Below are 21,113 nucleotides of genomic sequence, written 5' to 3' on the forward strand. Positions count from 1 at the left end.
ATATTTTAGAAGACGGCTGCATACCAGTGGTTCAGGCCATGTTTGTGGTTCATTTTATGAAAGAAACTTCCTTCATAGAGAAGCATGTCAAATGCCTTGAAACACACACATACACCATGTAATTGGGAGGTCATTAAAAGTCAACAGAAGAACCTCTGTCATAGTTCTGTGATCACCTTCTGGTGTTGTTTCTTTATTGTCTTTTATTCAGAATGCTAGCAGAGAGTAGAACTCTAGTACAGTCTGATTTGGATTATACCAGAGAGATAAGGCAGGGAAACTGCCCCACTTAGGAAGCCAAATTAATCTAAAAAATGCAGCTCCTTTTTACAGCAGAATGAGCTAAGGGCCTGTCAACCCAACTCTCTCCTGCCAGTGGGTGCCCACAGAACATAAATTGCCATAACCTAAAACCTGTGTTTTCAAAACCAAAGCCAAAATGCCAAAATGACCACTTTGTATTCCAGACAAAACTGTATTCAGCAGATTATCTGGCTTAAGGGAATTCTTCTCCAAAACATGAAAATGTTATTAAGAGGAGATGATTCTTTCCCTTCATATTCTCTAAGAAAAACAGACAATATATAGAAGCAAAGCAGTGTGCACTCAACTTAGACTACATTTATAATACATAATAATATATGATGCATAAAAATTCTTGGGATTAATGGAAGATTTTACACTGAATGTGGAGACCCAGTTCTGTATGGAAGAGAAAAGCAAATGTATATTTCCATATATGAGCAAGGCTTGCCAAATCTACTCTTATTAGCACTGAGATTAGCTCAGCTGGTTAGAGCATGGTGCTAATAACACCAACGGGATTGTTGCAGCAGTAGTAGCAGCCATTCTGTAATAATACCTTGAGTTCTCATGTTTATGTTTCCTTAGAAATGCTAAAGAATGTGTAGCAATTTTTTAGACAGATAATTTGATTCAATACCCACAATTCTCGACTAGAAGGGTGAAATTGTGGTTATGATTGTCTTTTCACCTTCATTCTATTTCCCAGCACATACAATAGTGTCCATGTCTGGGGGGGAAGAACTAAATTGAAATTTCAAAAGACTGAAAGGAACACTAGAGAGGCAAACCATGCACAACTCAGCAGCTGTTCTGGCATTAAGAGAACACATATTTCCATTTTATTTGTTTTGTACAATTTTATTATTAGATGGTTAAACAGATACATTTTATTTTGTCCATGAAATAATAAATGTCCCTCTGGAAAGCATATAAATTTATGTAGATCATTACCAGACTCTACTGCTGTTTCTAAGTAGGATGTTACACCCTTGGTAGCTTATTCAAAACCTGTCTTTTTTTACTTTCCAAATCTGTATCAGAGAAATGGATCATTTTAAGAAGCTATTTTTTTGTATGGAGTTGCAAGCCTCTCGCTGTTGTGATTTCACCCAGCCAGCATCCAAGCCACTCACTCACTGCCCCACCAGCAGGATTGGAGAGATAATCAGAAGGTAAAAGGCAGAAACTCATGGGTCAAGATAAAGACAGTTTAATAAGTTAAACAGTTTAATAAGTTAACTTTTGAAAGTTAAAGCAAAAGCTGTGCACTCAGGCAAAACAAAACAATTCACAGCTTCCCATGGGCAGGCAGGTGTTCAGCCATGCCCAGGACAGCAGTGCCCCATCACACGTAACTGTGACTTGAGAAGGCAAACTCCATCACTGTGTTCCCCTTCCTTCTTCCTCCCCTCACTTTATATACTGAACATGATGTCAAATGGTCTGGAATATCCCTTTGGTCAGCTGGGGTCACTGTCCCAGCTGTGTCTCCTCCCAAACTGCTATGGCACCTCCAACTTTCCTTGCCAGCATGGAAGTACTAAAAGCACAAAAGGCCTTGACTCTGTGTAAGCTCAGTAGTAACAAAAACATTTTATTTTGTTACTGTGCTCAGCACAAATCCAAAACATGGCCCCCATACCAGCCACTTGGAAGAAAATTAACCCTCCCCCAGTGACACCCACCAGGCTTCTTGAAACAAAAATTGACTCAGAATTATGTTTTAAGGGTACTGCCATATGTCAAAAATCAAAGGTGTGTTTTGAAACAATGAAGTACCAGGAATAGATACAGAAACCAGTGTGTAGAAACTGCTCTGGCTGTCTACTATATATCCTCAGCCACCTCCCACTGCAGGCAGTGAAGGGCCAGCAGTGCTGGTCCATGGAGGGCTTTGCAGTGCCCAAACAGCAGTGCCTGCACTGCACACTGACCCAGAGCTGTGTTTCCTGTTGCAGAGCCTTCACACTGTGTTTCTGCACCTGAATCCCAGCTGAGGTGTGCTCATTGCTAATTACAGACCTGCAGTGCTGATCAAGAGCCCCAAGGAACCCAAATGTCATGCAGAATTGCACAGACCCTATGGAAGATGAGGGGTCCGAGGGATGGATCAGTAGTACAAATTTATAAACTTTGCTGATCCACTAACATTTAGTGCAAACCTGTGTGAAATAATTTCACATTCTAGTTCTTAAAATGATGTCAAAATCCAAACAGAATTCCTGGAAGGAAGAAAAATTACCTGTGAAATGGGGGACTTACCAGTATGACTTTGCAGGGCAAAAATCATTCTTTGACATACATAACATGTTCATAAACAATACATTATAGAAGTAAGGAGTTTTTTTCTCTGTGTATTTTTTTTCATCAGTAGAATTCAAAAGAATAGATGAGTAGACAGAGAACCTCATAAAGAGTTACCTTGTGATTTGATTGGGAACCAATTTGGAAATTTAAATCCAGGCAGTTTGTAGTAAAGCAAAAATAAAATTGTGTATGGTACATTCCTGGCAAAGCAAGAGCTGGCAACGGATGCAGAAAGCTTCCCTTCAGCATAGTTTCCATGAATCTGTATGTGCTGGTTTTGATTAAGGAGCTTTAGAGTTCTCTTGTGTGTTCTCCAAAATGTCAGGCTTTTATTAAGGTTAGTCTGTAGAATTGTTTTTTGCAAAAAGCACATTTTGCTCTTTTGATCTGCTATTGGAAGCAAGTAGTGAAAAGAGCCCTAGAAATTAGCTGAGAACATGTAGACGAGTCATAATCAAAGTCTGGGCTGAGATCTGCTTCAGTTTAATATGACAGCTGCTCTCTGCCTCAATTTCCCAGTTTCTTAATAGGGCAGCTTACCTAATGTTTATGAAGCAACCAGGAGAACTGCAAAGTGGCAAGTGGCAGAGATCTGCAGCAAACAGCAGATGTGGATTTATCACATGAAGTAGATATCAAGTGTGTAGAGAGTCACCTTGTTCAGGAGCAGCTCTGCTTCTCCCACGAAGTACAGAGAAATAATAGGTCAGAAAATACAAAAATGGACTTTCCTTGGCTGGTAAGTGGTTGTGAAACACTGCATTGTTTAGGTGAGCCTAAGTCCTCCATAGCTGATGTTCCAAAAGGAATTAGGTCTTGCAAAGTGAAAGCTCAAAACGAAAAGTTGTATACCATCTTTGTTCTCACTGTCTTTGTTCTTCAGTCTATCTTTGTTATTCACATTAGGCTCCAGATGTCCTAAACTTCAATATGTATGCTGCCTGTTTTGCTAGGTAGAGTTAGTGACCCCAGGACTTTTTCTCTTCATTAGCAAACATGTTCATTCTAACTTGATTCATATCTGCTGTGAAACCATATGTTATTACTGCCACAGATTCTAGGTGCCTCTGTGATACTGCCAGACTAAGGTTGAATGCTCCAAGATTATTATTTTTTCTGGAATACTAGTAGCAAGAGATTTTTATCTGTGAAATTCCTGCATAGAGAGATCTGGCACAATGCCCTTGGTTCTGAGAAACAAGATAAAGCACATTTTCATAGAAATGGCTAAGTGGTTTTGCAAACCACACAAAATGCACAGATAAGGAACTGGAAAGGTAATCATAGATTGGTTGGGGTTAGAAGAGACCTTGAGAATCATGTAGTTCCAACCTTCCTCCTAATGGACACATTCAGGTACACCAGGTTACTCCAAGCCCCGTACAACACGGCCTTGAATACCTCCAGGGAGGGGGCATTCACAACTTCCCTGGGAAACCTGTCCCCGTGCATCACCACCCTCACTGTAAAGATTTTTTTTCTAATAGCTAATCTAAAGCTACTCTCAATTTAAACCCATTTCCCATTGTTCTGTCACTACATGTCCTTGTAAATATTCTTGTCCAATCCTTCCTGTAAGTTCCCTTCAAGGTCCCAGTTAGGTCACCCCCAAAGCTTTCTCTTCTCCAGGCTGAACAATCACAGTTCTCTCAGCCTTTCCTCATAGAAGAGGTGCTCCATCTCCCTGATCAATTTTGTCTCCTTCCTCTGGACTCAGTCCAGTAGGTCTGTGTCCTTCCTGTGCTGAAGATCCCAGAGCTGGAAGCTGCATTCCAAGTGAGGTCTCAGGAGAGAAGGATAGTGCAGGGGAATCCTGTCAAAGGCCTTGCGGGAGTCCAGATAAATGACATTTTTAGCTTTTCCCTTATCCACTGTTGTGGTTATTCCATTACAGAGTCACTAGGCTGGTGAGACAGGATTTTCCCTTGGTGAAGCCATGCTGGCTACCTGGACTCTCCTCCCTGTCTTCCACGTACCTTTGGAAGTGTCAAAGGAATCATTTCTCTTTTACTTCTTCAGAAGACTCATTACTACAAATCTTTTCATGTTAGTCTTCCCTGCAAAGGATAGATAAATATACTTTGCCAGAAAGGAATAGTTTCCAGTTTCACTTGCCATCTCCAGCCCAGTCACATTGTTCTGAGATTAACAGTGACTTTCACATGTAAGAACTCTTCCTGTTTGCTAGAACATTAATTTCCTAACATTTTTCATTTTGTTTATTAAATACGAAGTTGTACTGTATCTCAACAGATACAGGAGCAAAGTTTTGTGTTGATTTTTATTATGGTGTCACCTGGCTCCTTAGCAGACCTTAAACAGCTTCTTAAATCTCTGCCAGTTTTTCTTACCCTGTCACATTCTTTGTCCCTCCTTTGAATTCATTCATGACTGTGATCCACAGGGCCATGAAATTGTCCCCAGACCTCAAGAGTGAGTTTGTTGTCATTCTGCCTTCCATCACATACTCACACCTTCTCCTTACCTTCTTTTGTAATGTTTTTATCTAGAAGGAATAGGAATAATAGAAAATGCAGTAGAGACTGTAATAAAATCATTCTCATTGCAAAAAAATTGCAAAATCACCATTAGGATTCATTGATGATACAGGAATAGAGATATGACTCCAAAGGGGAGAGTCTAAAGTGAGTGTTAGGTGCCTCTTTCAGTGCCTCTTGAATGATTTCCTAAGCACAGGGAAACAAAATATAAGGCACAAAATATATCAGGAAAAAAGTGTATTTGCTGCTGAACAAAACCACCCAGGGTGATTGTGGGTATATTTCATATCTTTTCATATCTACAATTTTAAACTATTAGTGGCAGTTACTCTATTTTCTGGGAGAAAATGGTCCTTAACTATTTAATGCCATTATATTCTAATTAAATATTTTTTCTTTGATTGTTATTTGAGGTGCCAAGTACTATGAATAACCTAAAAAACTACTCCCTATTATTTAATACATATATGAAGCAATGCTGAGGTAGTGTCTTCCCTGACAGCCATATTCAAATGGGTTTAATATCGGTATGATTTTTACATGTGTAATGTAATGTTTCTCTGCTACCATGAGATAAAAAGAATTCTTGGGTCAACAGAAGCCAGAACCCCTCTCTCAGTAGTCTCAGATAGTAGCTTTTATTTCCAGAAGAAAAAAAAGATTAAGGCATCCAGTTTTCCTTAAAAATACTGGGTTTGGGTGGGGTTCTTTTAATTACTAAAGCTGAGCAAGGCTTTATTATCCATTATCTGCAGCTATACTTGTACAGTTACTAACAGGCAGAGAGCTGCATAGGTTTATTTGTTTATTTATTTTTAACTCCTAAATTTATTTTTCTGCATTTCGAATCTTAAATCTTAAGTTAGTCCTTAAAGGTTGATATAAAACTGTCCCCCTTCAGAGGCAGCCAATATTTGGAGCTGGAACTTCAGACAGAATAAAACAATTAAATTAAAGTAGGGATTTGAGACAGTGTAATAAGAGAGGAAAAAAGAATGGAACTACTTATGAATGATAAATCAACCTAGTTGTATAAATAGTTTTCATATAAAAGTTAATCAAAAAGTCTATTGTGTATTCCAGGTAAATCAGTGTAGTAACGATGCATGCTCATGTCTCCTATGCAATCATTATTCCCTTGAAATAACATATTTTAGGGAACTGAAAAATGAAGAGCTAAGGACCCTTGCAGCATTGGTTTGTGGGGATACATTTCTTCAGCATCAAATTGTCTATTCCAGTTTTCATATATATTTTATACCTGAAGTATTAGGATATAGGGGAAAAAGTTCTTAGTTTTTCTGTAACTGAGGATTAAAGAACTTTTGTTCTTTTTTTGGTCCTCGGTGTTTGGGTTTTTTTAAGTCTAAGGCCAAGGTAAATGATGGCAGGGACTTTTTCCCTATTACACTTCAGTGTCAGTTTTCAGTGGGGAAAAGTATGGTCCAAGAGCAAATTTCAGTATGCCTTATTTCAGGAGGTATTACTAGAGAGACTTAAACAGTTCAGATAAACTGGAATGCCACACAGTGCAAAGAAGATGCTTTGTGTGTCTCATTTTGATTTTAATTGAGAAATTGAGGCATTTTTCTGAAGTGGCAGGTTAGGTCAGAACTGTCTGATGGCCCTCATCTCATCTTCTCTGTTTCCCTCTGTGTTCTGCTTCCACCTCATGTATTCCCTGGTAAGACCAGCTATGGGCAGGTGCTTGAACTGACCTGTATATTCCTGGAATGTTTATATCAGGGGTTTCTTCCCTCAATTACCTACCTTTCCTAACTTAATTTATTGGAAATGCTTTCTGGAAAAGCCTGTCTCTCTCCATAATTCTATAGGGATCTCTAGGAATACTATAGTACTAATTTTAACATTATTATTTTTCTGAATATTGGAAGTTGGTCATTTATAAGACTCTGGATCTTTTTAAAAAACTAATGAGATTCAGAATAAAACTGCTCTAGAGAGGGAATTTATTTCTTTTCATACCTTTTGTACCTTTCCAAGATCCCTGTTTAAAAAAAAAACAAAAGAGAACAAGAAAACCCTTACAAAATATGTGCAATGAAGAAGTGAAATTATGTAATGTCCACTTTACTCTTGCAGAGTATAAGTTTTCTTTTTTATAATTGCAATTAAATAAAATTACCTAAAACTCTTGCCTAATTTGCACATGAGCTACAATTAAAAATGAACTTGTAGGAGAGTCATTTTCCAAAAAGTGATTTTTCTTTTCTGAGAAAAATAGATGGCCTTGCTTGTATTTCATCATATCAATATTTTAAACAGAAAGGCTTTGTTAGCCACACTGTTCCTGGGAAGGCAGAAAGTAAATGCTTTGACAGTTTTGAAAACAAATTACTTAATCTGTAGGGAGCTGTTATTTTCAGTTCTTGTAACACAGCAATCAAAACCTTCAGGAGAAACTTACTTGCTGATTCTTCTCTAAAGAAACTACTGATTTTCTTATAAACAAGTAAAACTTCAGAGAAACTTACTTGCTGACATCTCTAAAGGAACTACTGATTTTCTTGTAAACAAGTAAAACTTCGGTCTTATCTCTACATAGCCTGTTACTTGGCACAATTTAAGCAGTAAGGCACATTTTAATAAAAGTGTAAAAGGTTTTGGTAAAACTAAAAAAATATTTTTTTTAATTTGTGCTCAGAGGATTATGTGGTTTTTATATATGCCCAGGGCAAGTTGAGAATACACAAATATAAATACTTAAAGTACAGATATTTTGTACTTTGGTTTTACTGGGCCTTGCAAAATAGCGGAAGGACAGAAGTCCTTCCTGAGAAAAGTAATTGTTGGTAATGTGATAAACAGTACTTGAATTATTATGAAATACTTTATTTTTTTCCACAGGGTGGTATATGTATTTTTTCCCTCAGCTTTATCTGTGGCGTTCTTCCAGAGAAGAGCCAGTTTTTAGTAGTTCTGTTATTTAGTCCTCTGTATGACCAAACACACTCATGTTGAGATTACTAAGCAAAAGATCTATCGCTGCCTATGTAAATCTTAAAATCATGTTCCAGTTTTCAAAACTGAATTTTTACTTTAATTAGTCCAGCCTCCATCTCATCAGCCACAAGCCGCCCCAAAAAAGGCAGAATGATGCAAAGGCAAGAAGGAGAGGTGATCTTCAGGCTTTTTCTGGGATGGGGGGGAAACAGAAAACCCCACAACAAAACAGATTGGACATCCAAGAATGGAGATGGCTGAAATCACCAGTCTCTTTGGGAAGCCTTAACCTTTCCTTTCAGCACATCAAGTTAAGGGAATATTTTGTTCTTTATCATTTCCCTGCAGTCACACAGCGGACTGGCTATTGCTGGTGCACAGGCAGATGGATTTACAGCTGCTTTCAGGGCACAGAAGTAATTCAGGGATGGCAAAACACACAGTAATACCTGAGTGAACTGTGGAAACCACACAGCAAAGTTGATTGGTCTATACACAGGAATTTTGGATGATACCCTCAGAAGGGTACCCACAGGGTATGAAGTTTTATCTCCAGGAATCTTGTAAGTGCTTGCTTTCTTCATGGAGAACATGCCCACAGGGAAACTCTACAGCTTATGTCATCCCATCTTGTTATACCTTTACAACTGGAAGAACCCACCTGTGCAGGTCCCTTTGTCCTTGTAAAGTGATGTAATTTCCTGCTCTGATTTCCCTTTTGGAAAGGAGTTTGTCTTTCTTAAGTGAGCTCAAAATGTTCTCCAGAATCAGACCACGTTTGCAAGCCTGGAACGTAACCCAGCTTTTTTAGTAATGCCCTCAGGGTCTGAAATGGCATTATTTTAAATTGCAGAGAGGCGTATCAGTGTGATAGTTGTGGATCATAGAATAAATTTGTTTTGCAGCAACCCCCATGCTGGTAACCAGAGCTTCAGCATGCAGAACACGAGCCGGTCTGCATGAAGTGCCTGCAGGCAGAGGGAGCCCACCAGAGCTGCCCATGGGCAAAAAGAGGCACAAACACCTACAGGCACGAGCAGCTACATAATTGTCACACGTTTTTCATACTACTGCACAGTTCAAAGGGGAAAAAATTAACCCTAATAGACAGTCTAACTAGGTCTGTATGGAAAGGGGTTAAAGGCTGACCAGAGAAAGGCAGAAGGAGGGGATGTAGTGGAGCTGTGTGTACATTGTAGTTAAACCCAGCACACTTTCAGCTGGCAGGGCCTCTGGGCACCTGGAATTGCTTTCTTGCCCTGGTGTCTGCCCAGTCAGGTTGATGTGAGCTGTCCTCAGGCTCTTGGGTGGGTCCTGGCCCCACGGGGCGTGGTTGCGCAGGGTGGTGAGCTGAAGAAAATTACCCTGGGTGTAGGTGTGGCTCAGTGTAGGTGGATAAGTGTTGAAGCATAAATTTGCCCTCGCCTCAACTTCTCTCTTAACTTCATGCTTCCCAACCAAGAGCCCTATCCCATGGCCTGGGGCCTAACAGTGTTAATACCAGCCAGGCTGGGGACAGATCCCCAGGTTCAGAGCCTTTCCATCTCAGCAGGTGTAACCTATAAGAGGACACAGAGCAGATGGCACTAAGCAAGCTGTGCAAAGTCTTTCCCAAAAAGTGACTCTTTGCCAAAGTAAATTACCATCAGTTGTCATTTAAATGAGAATAAGCTTCACTGATTACTTTTTGCATAATCATTCAGAATGAAACCAGATGTTCCTCAGGCAATGCTTTAAAGCTGCAATGCACATTTAGAGGTAGGCAAGAAAATTCTCACAAGAAAAAGGATATTGAGTCTTGTTAGTGAACTGGTTTATCTGAAAAAAACTTATCTTTTATTTGTGATGAAAGTATGTTTCTGAATCAGAAGCCATTTCCCAGCTGTTAGACAAAGCCATACAAAGCTATATGGAAATTGCAATCCCAGCAATGTTAATATTGCCCCAGCATGAGTCAAGCTTTCGTTTTTTTTTAAAAAGGAACAGTAACTTCCCTTCAGGAAGACTGCTCTGAACCACAGTTAGGTTTGGGCAAGTGTTGTAACAGAATGATTTTCTGGGTTTAATTATTTTAATTTTACTTGCTTGGTACCTTTACATTTCTTGATATGGCACATTTTCAGTCTACAGCCAGGAATCTGGTTTGCAGTGTTGTATGAGGCTTCAGAAGGAAGCAAATCACTCTATCTAAATCATCAGAGAAATTCTTTTTGGTTATCCAGTCTGTTTGAAATTGTCAGGGCATCTCCTTTTCCTCCTAGCTTATAAGACCTAAAACACCCCCACCTATGTAGGTTTCTTCCTGCTGAAAGAATATTTATAGCATTTCTGACCTTTGAATGAACTTTGAAGAATCAATAACAGCAAAGTGGAAAGCAGGTCAGCAGCAGTTTTCCTCTTGACTGAGTGTAGCCAGTATTCAGCTTGGAATATCTAATATATGTTAGCAACTACCATAAACATTTAAGCAGCATTTTTGCAGGAAATTTGCAGACTTCTGTAGTGCTGTCATGTAGCTGCCATCTGAAGGATACAAGGCCAGAGCCATTGGTGTCATTGATGGGTTTTTAAGTTGTTGCGTGTCAGTTTTTTACAGAACTCCTACAAAAAGCCTTGAAAGGTGGTGCTGAAGAATTATTTTCTTAGCTGTATTTTGCTGCTGGACAAATGTAAGCAAATTAGAAACTGTTATGACTCACCACAACTGAAACACCATCCATTTCCTTCCACTCCAGATTAGAATAAAAAAATGGACAGTCACCCCTTGATGTGTGAGCACAAGCAGCCATATGAGATGGTTCAAAACAAGATTTATCCATTCAGAGTTGTTATCCCTATCACCCTACAACTCAAATAATTTAAAGGACCTTTCCTAATTCCTCAAATTGATGAAGTTCCTTCCAAAATCAAAGTGTTCCCATAATGAACTAGACATCTCAGTGCTGTTTCCTGCCTCCTTCTAAAGGGGAAATTAATTGCCCTTTATTTCATTGCCTAAAAGCAAAGTTTCTCACTTAATTAAATCCTTTCCTTCTCCAGAGCTGGCACCCCAGAAAATTCTTGTTGCACCATCTTTTGCCTACCACAGGTTCCTGGCCAACTAGTTCAGATTGTAACTGTGCATTAGAAGCCTAAATTCCAAGTGCCTTGAGGTAAATGAGATGAATCTCATTGCTAGGGGTGACAGTAATAGCTCTCACAGAGCAAGAGGTCTTCTGCCTTGTAATTAGAGTGAATTTTTGCAGCCAGGACTTCCCTTCATGCCATTCCATAGAGGTAGCAAGCAGGATTTTGCTCTTTACTGGAGCCTCCTGAAACTGCTGTAATACATAGGGCTTCTGTTTGCAAATACAATGTCATTATTCAGAAAATACCTCATAAAAGCTTAATTTTTCTCCGGTATGTTCCTGATTAACTGAAATGGAAAGACAATGATAGCGATACAAATCCTCAAAAATTTAAAAAAACTTTATAACATCTCAAAAGGGTTGTTTTCATAAGTTTCTTTTTCTATGTCCATGTCATTTGAAGATTGTGTCTACTTGTTCAGCCAACCATCCAAATATGTCTAAAAATACCAGGAATATAAAATAAATTTACTGTTATGACAACTTTTGTTTGTTCAGAAGTTGTTTGATCAAAGGTTTTAATAGTCAGGAAATTACGATTTTTTATTAACGGATGCTAACGTATTTATTGTTATTGTAATTAATGTTACATTCCTGAAGAAGAACAAAGGAAAACATTTCCACACAAGTTTTACATGAATTGTTAACGTCAACTTTGAATTTCCTTGTTTTTTCCTAGTTTATAAAACAGCCTTAATATAGAATCATTTTGTCTCCATTTCTCCAAATTTGTAGATTCATAATATTAAAGAATGGATTCATTCCACTCTCCACATACCTATTTCCTTCTTTTTGCTTATTTTTTAATTTCTTTCAAAGATCAGTTTATTTCTCCATGTCCATCTTCAGTGCTCTTAAAACATAAAGCTGTCTTAGCATTTCACTGTTCTCCAAAATTTGTATTTCATCTTTCAGCAGTCTCTAACCAAGTGGAAGTTGCTCTTTTCCTCTTATTCCTAACACATTTTAAGTGCTTTGAAAAATTCTCTAAAGCAAGAGAAAACCTGAAGTTCTGATGTTACACCTAAGTCAGATCTAAGTACACCTAAGTACACCTAAGTCAGATCTAGATTGGTTTCTAACTCTTCTGTTTCTAGCATCATATTAAGACATGGTTGAGACTAAATAACAAAATCAACCTTTTGTTTCACCAGTTTAATAGACGAGAGACATTCATATTAATACTTCTAATGAAATTGTAGTTTATTGGTTCATTGAGACTGCTATTTTGGCTCCAGCAAGAAGCTAAACTTCATCTGGCAATAACACAGGGATTTGAAAAAGCAACAAGGTTACGTGGACACTGGGACAAATCCATGCTTTGAAACCAGCCAGAGACAAAGCCCACGGCAGAGCTGGGTGATTCAGTTTCTACTGAATTTTCTAATTTGCTGACACTGCCAGAGTGGGTACATGTCAATTTGGGTTATACCACCATCAGCAACATTGGGGTTGTTGTACGCTCATCATTTGTGCACTCATAATTTCTTCAAAACTGTATGATAACTGGAACTGCTCATTGTTTGTGCTGATCTAAGGCTGGTGAATGCCCTTAAGAGCTACTTCAGTCTGTTTTGTTGGGTTTATGTCAGTGCTTAAAAACTGTGGGTCATTTTTATGCATGGCAAGGTACATGCTGTCTCTTACAGTTTGTTTTATCTCATGGTTTCACCTTCATCTGTGGCAGCTCCATCAGTCTGGTCTGTGTGGCCTCCTGCCTTCACTGCTGCAGTGTTTGGGTGGCAAAGGCCATGAATTTAAGTCCTTAGGTCTTCTTCTGTAGTCAGTGCACACGAGGCTCAGCTGCTTCTTTTCTCACAAATATCTGCCTACCCCCAGCTACCAAACACCTTGACTGAATCCACGGTCAGTACCAGAACTGGAGCCAGACACTGGAGCTGGTTTAATGTCAAAATAGACCAGCTGTGCACAGGCAGCTTCTCTCACATCTCACAAGTACAGGAGGATGGGCTGGTGTCACTAACAGCATGCAATTTGGCTTGGTGATTTCAGAAAATGATGAGGAGCAGGAGGCTCTGCTGTCACTGGACAAGCCTGGTTGGTATTCCCAAGGTAATGCTATCCAGCTTTATGATCTACTGAAGAAGATGACTGGCAAGTTGGACCCCAAGGTATGTTACAAGTGAGAGTAAATCTTTCTGAAAATACCGTTTCACTCAAGAATTCACCAGAAAACTTTCATTACAGTTATTGATGTGATTGGTTCTGCAGCCCAGAACTGGAAGTAGCATATTTGTCTTCTTATCAGTAGACTATGTTATCTTTCTAGATGTAAATTTTCTGTATGCAGGGTAAACATTTCAGCAGCTTTGGGAAGAATCAGGCTGTAATCAGGAAATACCTCTGAGGAAATAGATCATAAAGATTAAAAGACAGCATCAGTAAAAACTAGGAGTATGTTAAGTACAGGTGTGGATAGGTAAAAATGCCACTAAAGATGGTGTAACAACATTCTTCATAGTGAATAAATGCCTCCCTGGACACAGAAGAGTTTTGAGTCACCAATAAGAATGTTCTGTCTTGTTTCCAGTGTAGTCTAAAACTTGTTCCAGTTTAGTGTATTTTTTTGGTAATCTTTCTATGGCTTCCCTTCAGGCTATTTCTGTCAGCCAAAAACTCACACTTCCTTTTGCTGGTCCCAGTTAGGCTTCCTTTTCCAATGCCCCCGGAGGGTGAGAGCAAGGAGGGTGTGTGGAGCCAGCCTTTCCCTGATGGAGCTGGTTGAAGATAAAGCCCCAAACTTGACATTAATAGGATCTCTGCATGTCTTGACCAAGTGTAAACATGGAGGAATTTTTATTAGGTCATTTGAAGGCTCTTTTTCTCTCTCTGTGAAATACAGTTTGCTTGTGTTTTCCTCATATACAATGAACTTCTAATTTGCTTCTTCTCTCACAGGTTGTTTATTTTGGTGACAGTATGCACTCAGATATTTTCCCAGCTCGTCACTATAGCAACTGGGAAACTGTCTTCATCTTAGAGGAGCTTCTAGGGGACGAAGGTATAGTGCCTGCAAAAGATGAATCTGAGCCACTGGAGAAGAAAGGAAAATATGAGGTAAGGGTTCCTGCAGAAGTTTCCTGGAACAGAATAAAGTAAATTACAAAAAAGCCTCATGTCACCTGCACTAGGAATGAACCTGCGTGTCTTACCAGGGTGCTGGCAGCATCAGCATCCCCCACAGATGTGTCCTCCTTGCCTTACCAGGAGGATGCTGTTCTGTCCCAGCTCAGCAATGCATGGGTGACACAGCTCCTCTACCTGGAGCTAAACCATGGATCTCAGAAAAGGGGCTGTGTGTGCTCTCCCTTAGCAAGAACCTTTTTAGTAACAAGATCCCTCCATCCCACAAGGAAAAATTTCAAGCCCAGTTATCACAAGTCCAGTGTCTGAACTCTGCTGAGTTCATGGTGTTTCCCTGTGTGTTGTGGCCAGCTGTAAACACAGAGGAATTTTTATTACATTGTTCTGAAGGTTGCTTTCTCTCTATGTGAAATATGGTTTGCTTGTGCTGTCCTTGTATACAAATAATTTCTAATTTGCTGCTTCCCTCACAGGTTGTTATTTTGGTGACAGCTGTGCCCAGATAAGAGGGGCGGCTTCAAAATCTAGTCCAGTGCAGACTTACTGATAGTTACCTCAGATAAATAATATGATTTTCAGGTTGATCACTGGTGGGAAGCAGGGCCTTAGCACTGCTGTCACCCTTTAATTCTCCCACAGAAGGTTGAAGGTTACTATGGCTTATCCTTTCCTCTGCTCCCAAAGTAGATAGAAAACAGCACTGAGATGGGTGATGAGGCAGCACTGTACCTCCAGCATGTCCCATGTAGGTAGGAACTACAGCAAGGCTTCACTCTCCATTTGGAGTGTCTCTTCATTTCATATGCTACTAAATAAATAGGTCGTTTTCTTCTAATTGCAGAAAAATACAGATGCTTTTCATACATTTCTTTGTAACGCACTAAACTTTATTTTTCTTTTAAAATAATTACTCTTTGTGATTAAAAGTTGGCTAACCAATAGAAAAGATCTGGGAGGTGCGTTTATACTTGGTGTGTTTTTAATCCAAGCGTTATAAAAGCTCCTGGTTTTAATGTAGAAAAGGGTCTCTTCAATGGAACTAAAACAATATAGATGTGATATCTTTATATTATTTTTTAAATAGACATATCTCATATTTTCCCCCACTACCCTGATTTCTAAACTATAGTCAGACAAAGACATTTCAGTCACTGAAATAAGGAAATGTAATCATTAATGTTTAGGCTTTTTCCTGGGTTGTAAATAAACAAAAATGAAGTAAAAAAAATTTAGTATCAAGAGAATGTATTTCTCAGTAGGAAGAGGAGGTGGGGGAGGAGGAGCTGGTAGCACATACAGGTTAATACAATTTGATTTAAATAATTAATGCTTTAGAAATAACTCAAATCCTCCATAAATTTGTTCATTCTCTGACTGGAGATTCTGCTGCATTGCTGCATAAAACTTAAGGTTTGGGGGATTTGTTCAACGTGGTTTCTTCAGCATGTTCAATATATGCTTTCGAAGCACACATTTTTAAACAGAGAGACAGAAGGTGGTTCTTTTCCTGGAAGTACAAAGGGTAATGGATTGGTTTGTTTCTGAGCCCACAATGATGATTTGGTTTTCCCTTGTTGCGACACCTCTGCTCACAAGATCCATCTTCTCTATCGCAGCAGGTGTCAAGCAGCAAATTGAGACTTTTTAGACAGGTGCTTGACATTTCACTGACACTGTAGCACTCCTGACAAGAGATTGCAGTGTCTCAGGGAGACACCACCCCTGCCACACACAGCCCCTGTTCCCCTGACATCTGCTACTAGTGACAGCAAGCAAGCAAGGGAGAAATGAATTGCGTTGATTAAAGGAACCTGATCCAGGGGGGCCCTGGCAGGTCAGTGGTGTTATTTCATTACCAGGCTGCTCACTGGAGTCTGAACAACAGGTCACATCCATATCTCTGCAGTTGACTGGGCACCACTAACTTAACAGGACTAGTTCAAAGGGACTCCCTTTACAAACCTATGAGAGTTTTATTTTCATTTCCCCAAGCAACTTCTCCCATTAACCCTTTGGTTAAGAAGGGAGAAAAGCCAATTCAAAGGATTGTACAAAGTCAGGTGTTTCTGGAAAGTTAGTCACAGATTAGATTTCATCTGGTTAATCAGCCTTAGCATTCATTGGCAATAAAATACAGTACTACTGTAGATTTTCCATGCCATGCTGTGTGTGCAGAGAGGGACTGAAAACTTAATACATGGTGCAACTCTCAATGCTATCACTCTTTGCAAAATACTATTAAAGTAAGAAAGTATTACTTTAATTGGCAATTGCATCTTTCAGAAAGAAATGACAAAAATCTGGTTTTAGTTGTTTGACTGGTATTTCATCACTAACAGTGAGAGGGGAAGAAACAACCTCCTCACACACCAAGTGGGAGACTTGTGATTTCCATTTTCATTTGCAGTTTTTGTCTTTTCCCTTCAATTAAATGCATGATATAAGCCAGATACACATAACTGTGAAATTATGGTAACAACTACAGTTCTTTTAAGTATGTGAGTCATAACCAAATAAGCAGAGAATAGCAAACTAAAAACTGTGCAGTTACTTGGCTTCTAAGTAAATTGCAGCATGCAGGGTGAATAAAAATACAAGGCATTGTGTTGAAACAAGATTTGCCTCCCTCCTAGAATTGGGGGTTTGTTTGTTTGGCTGGAGGCTTTGGTTTTGCATTCTGTTCTTTAAATGTGTGAGCAGTTCCATCAATGAAAACTCAAAAGGAAAGCTGGAATTTGTCCCAGGATTTCGAAGAAAATTATTACAGAGGAGCTGTCAGTGTGTAAATGAATGGCTTATATGAATGAATGGAGCAGAAATTAAATAATTCATTGGTGGATATACATGATAATTTTGTAAGTAGAAGGGAAAATGTAATTTTTACAAGATTGACTGGTTTGTTGTAGAAGTCAGGTCTGTAATCCCTGTATTTCCATTAACTCCCTTGGTGTGACCATAGACAAGGCTATTTCCTTTGTGCCTTTTGGCTCTGTTTGTCTTTTTATTCCTGTTTATCTTTGGCACAAATCTAACAGTACTTTCTGGAACAACCTGAGGTGTTGTTGTGAAGCCTGGTGTGTTAAAGCCATATTCCTAGGGCAACACCCTGAAGTGCAGCACATTTTACTTTAAATTTGCTAATAGTGATCCCTGTTGTAGTTTGGCTACAATATTCATGTGTGAAATGTTTCATATTTGCATGATGTGTAGGAGGGCAGGTTCTGTGCAACAGAATTCAGACCAGTGCCTGGTTTGTCCATTTGTGTGATTCAGGGACATCCCATTGTTGTGCTCAGCACAGCTGTGCTGACAGAAACATCTCAAATACTATTACACCAGAAAAACAGTATTTTGAGCATTAATTTTTTTTGTGGCATCAAGAATCAGTGGTGTGTTATTACCTCAGGACAAAGCATACAATCATCAGTATCATCACCACTCATACTGGATGTATTCCTCAGGCTCTGTGCTTGCTATGGCATAGACAGCAAATCTGCATCTAAATAAAGCCCTTAAAAATACTATTGATCTTCCACTCCTCTCTCCTTTACATCTTTCATTCTTTCATCTCTTTACCAAATGTAGAATGTAGAGCATGGCTCCCTGCTAATTAGTATTTTAGAAAGGTCATTTGTAAGCTAACTAATCAGCGCTACCCAAGGGTCCTATTTACAGATTCTGTCAATTCTGCTAACAGGCCCTATTTGTCTAGAGTTAGCAAAGCAAAGATGGTAGCACGTACTTCAGGTGTTTTGACTTTGTGGAAGGCCCTGGGATTCGGGAATTTCTGGTACCATCCCTATTTTCCTGAAGTGTAGATGTTTTCTTCAAGGCTTTGTACCCTCAACTGGCACAATCAATATCTGACCTGACCTGCTGGTGTCTGACCAATATGCCTGAGAGCAAATCCATATGCCAGGGGGATTTGCATGAGGAAGAGGGATTGCCCAGCACTTTCCAGGATCTGCTGTCCTGCTGTGAGAGCAAATTCTGTGTCTGGGGACTGCAGGAGTGGCTGATGCATCTTGCAGAGCTCATCAGCCCTGCTGCTGGGCATGGCCTCCAGGCATGTGAGCAGCCACAGGGAGAGGAGCCTTTTCTCATTTCACAGATGTACAGATTCATGGTGTGTGGTCTGTCCTTCATTGCAGGCTCTGATGTGTGCTGCAGGTGAGATAAGGACATTTTCAGGGCATCAGTTGGGGATGGAAGGGGGAGCAATGTCAGATATTCCTAGGGTTGTGGTCAAAGTTTTGAGTGCTCTTTCCAAATTTTAAATCGAGATTTAGCCTACCAGACCAGCCTTGTCATGTGTAGATAAGCCAGCAGCAAAATGATGGGAGCTCTGCACTAGGTGGTGACAAGTCTCATATCTAACCGGGTTTGATTTCACCAAGGGCTTGGGTTGTAAATCCAAAATTTAACTCCCTGCTCCTTAATAAAGAAGAAAATCCCACTCTAGAAACAAACTTCTGTAAAAATCAGTTCATTTCCTCAGGTTACATTTTTATTTGTCCACTGAACTAACCATCCACTTCAGAAAGCAGAACCCTCACATCTTTTCTCTTATCAATAAACAGGACCCCGTCTTTTGTACAAATGCTTATGTGGGCCAGTAGTGGGGTTGTTGTTTTGATTAATCACCTGAATAGCTGTAACAGCCTTAAGAGTTTTCTGCATGTGTCATCCAGCTGGCAAACAGATTTTAATTCATCACAGCATCTAAACTTAACTATAACTGATGTAGAGTCCTGGGATTGGCATAGAAAGATAAGATTTAGTGAGGGAAAAAAGAGACTAACATGCTGTCCCTTTGTGCAAGGCATTAAAAAACAAACAAAAAGCCCAGGACTTAAGTTCAATGCTTATTTTGAAACAAAAAAAAAGGAGTTTTTTTCCAATTTATTTACATCAGAATACAGAAATTGATATCTACATTTGTTGAAATCAGTACTTCCCCCCCCATTTAAACTCAGAGGATAAACTGTAGCACTGACTGATGGAAGTGTGGCTCTGTGTTTACTGGTGTGGTCTGTTTGGCTGCCTCAACCACTTCCTTGTGATCAAAAGATACAGGCCTCTGTCATAAACACAAACGATTCCAGCAGGTTCTCAAAACTGTTAAGAGAGAGGTTAAATGGAGAATAAAGTACAAAAGTTCACAAACCTGGAGGCACAAACTGCTCTATCTGTTCTGCAAGTCTGAATGTTACTTTGCACACAAATTACTTTAACAGATTTTCTATAGTGTAGTTTTGTTTCCCGTTTTTTCATCTTTCTGTAGATGTGTCCTGGCATTTTATTCTGATTGCTCATGGCAGTATATAGCAGGTTTCAAGATGAACTTGTAAAAAGTCAGTTTTTCCAATGCTGCTTTAATGTTTTTTTTAAAACAGATGTTGTTGTCTGAAAATATGTATTTAAAAATTATTTTAAAATAATAATAATAATAATTTTTAAATTACTGTATTCCACAATTTTCTAGGCAACAGACTGTCTCTCCATGGATTCTGTGGCTCTGTTTTCACTCATTCCCCAGCTCAGAAACAGATAACACAGGTGGCATGGTGCATTCTTTGCAGTTACTCCACCCAGCATGAGGAAGCTCCTTTTCCCCCAGGAGGAGATCCCAGCTGTAACACAGCCTCTCCAGCAGAGAAGCACAGCAAGCAATTCACACTATCATAAACAGAAAAACAGGGAAAATAGAAGGCGTTTTCTTAAAAAGTTTAAAAACTATTTACAGTTAACTTTTTATGTCCTAGGGAATCCATAAATTGTATAAACAGGAACTTGGGGACTTATGGGAAGAAGATTCTTATTGTTGTTGACTTTATATTTTAAAGCCACATTGCTCCTGAGATACAATATAGGGCTTCCCAGACAATCAGAAAAACTAGAGTTCCCTAAACTAATGCTTGTGGATAAATAAAGATTTTTTTTTTTAAGCTTATATATTTATTTATTTTTCTTTCAGGAAAATCAGCTCAAAGTTCCTTACTTTGTATCTAAACAGTGGGGCTCTTTCTTCATGGACAGATTGCCAGGCCTGGAAAATGCAGAGGAGACCTTAGTTCACACGTGGTCCTGTAAATGTATTAGCACTTACAGCACTATTGCAATCCCTAGTCTGGAAGCAATAGCAGGTAAGGAAGATGTTTGGGGCTTTTTTCTAATGAACATGCAGTATTCATAGTAAGTTTGTAGTGCTGTAGACCTGGTTTTGAGATTGCACGTATCTAAAATACATTCAAAATACTCTGTTCATATGATGCAACACTTAGCACTCGTGGCCATTGATTACTTTGATGTTTGTGCTTTTAATTGTTGCCTGATACACCAGGGGTTTTGTTTGTGTCTGCAAATAGGAGGTGTTTAATTGATTCACTGTTAGAGATAGGGTGCAACATGTACCGGACTGTAGATTAGTTCCTGAATCTGGTCCCTACTTCCCCGCTGTGATTTGCTGTTTCTGCTTTCAGTGGTGAGATACATTCGAAACAAACAACATGCAAAGTTACTTTGGGAGTGTTATACTTACAAAAACACAGATCTAGCTTGTTACGCTTCCCCTATCAGCTTATTGTAACTTTGCAGCTACAGTACGTTCCTGGGATTACAAAGTGATGATGAGGACCCCCATGTGCTCCATTTATCATTTTGCATTACTAAACTTTGTCCACATGCATACCTGAAGGAAGAAACTAATTATTAAATGAATGAAGAACACAGCAAGCATTTACTTTACTAACCCCTCCATTCAGCATCTGTTTCTTGCTTCATGCAGAAGACCAGGGAATAA

The 21,113-nt window shown here is 39.2% G+C and overlaps 1 protein-coding gene across 1 annotated transcript in view; it reads left to right on the top strand.

Annotated features, from left to right (window-relative positions):
- The window catches only part of NT5DC1 (5'-nucleotidase domain containing 1), a 127,152-nt gene that overhangs the window by 94,342 nt on the left and 11,697 nt on the right, over nucleotides 1–21,113 (top strand). Inside the window, exons 9-11 of the mRNA XM_063151035.1 lie at nucleotides 13,220–13,338; nucleotides 14,126–14,284; nucleotides 20,289–20,457. Of these exons, the coding sequence (XP_063007105.1) occupies nucleotides 13,220–13,338; nucleotides 14,126–14,284; nucleotides 20,289–20,457 (447 nt within the window). The remainder of the gene's footprint in view (nucleotides 1–13,219; nucleotides 13,339–14,125; nucleotides 14,285–20,288; nucleotides 20,458–21,113) is intronic.

The sequence above is a fragment of the Melospiza melodia genome, chromosome 3 (genome assembly GCF_035770615.1).
Source record: "Melospiza melodia melodia isolate bMelMel2 chromosome 3, bMelMel2.pri, whole genome shotgun sequence".
NCBI classification, from domain to species: Eukaryota; Metazoa; Chordata; class Aves; order Passeriformes; family Passerellidae; genus Melospiza; species Melospiza melodia.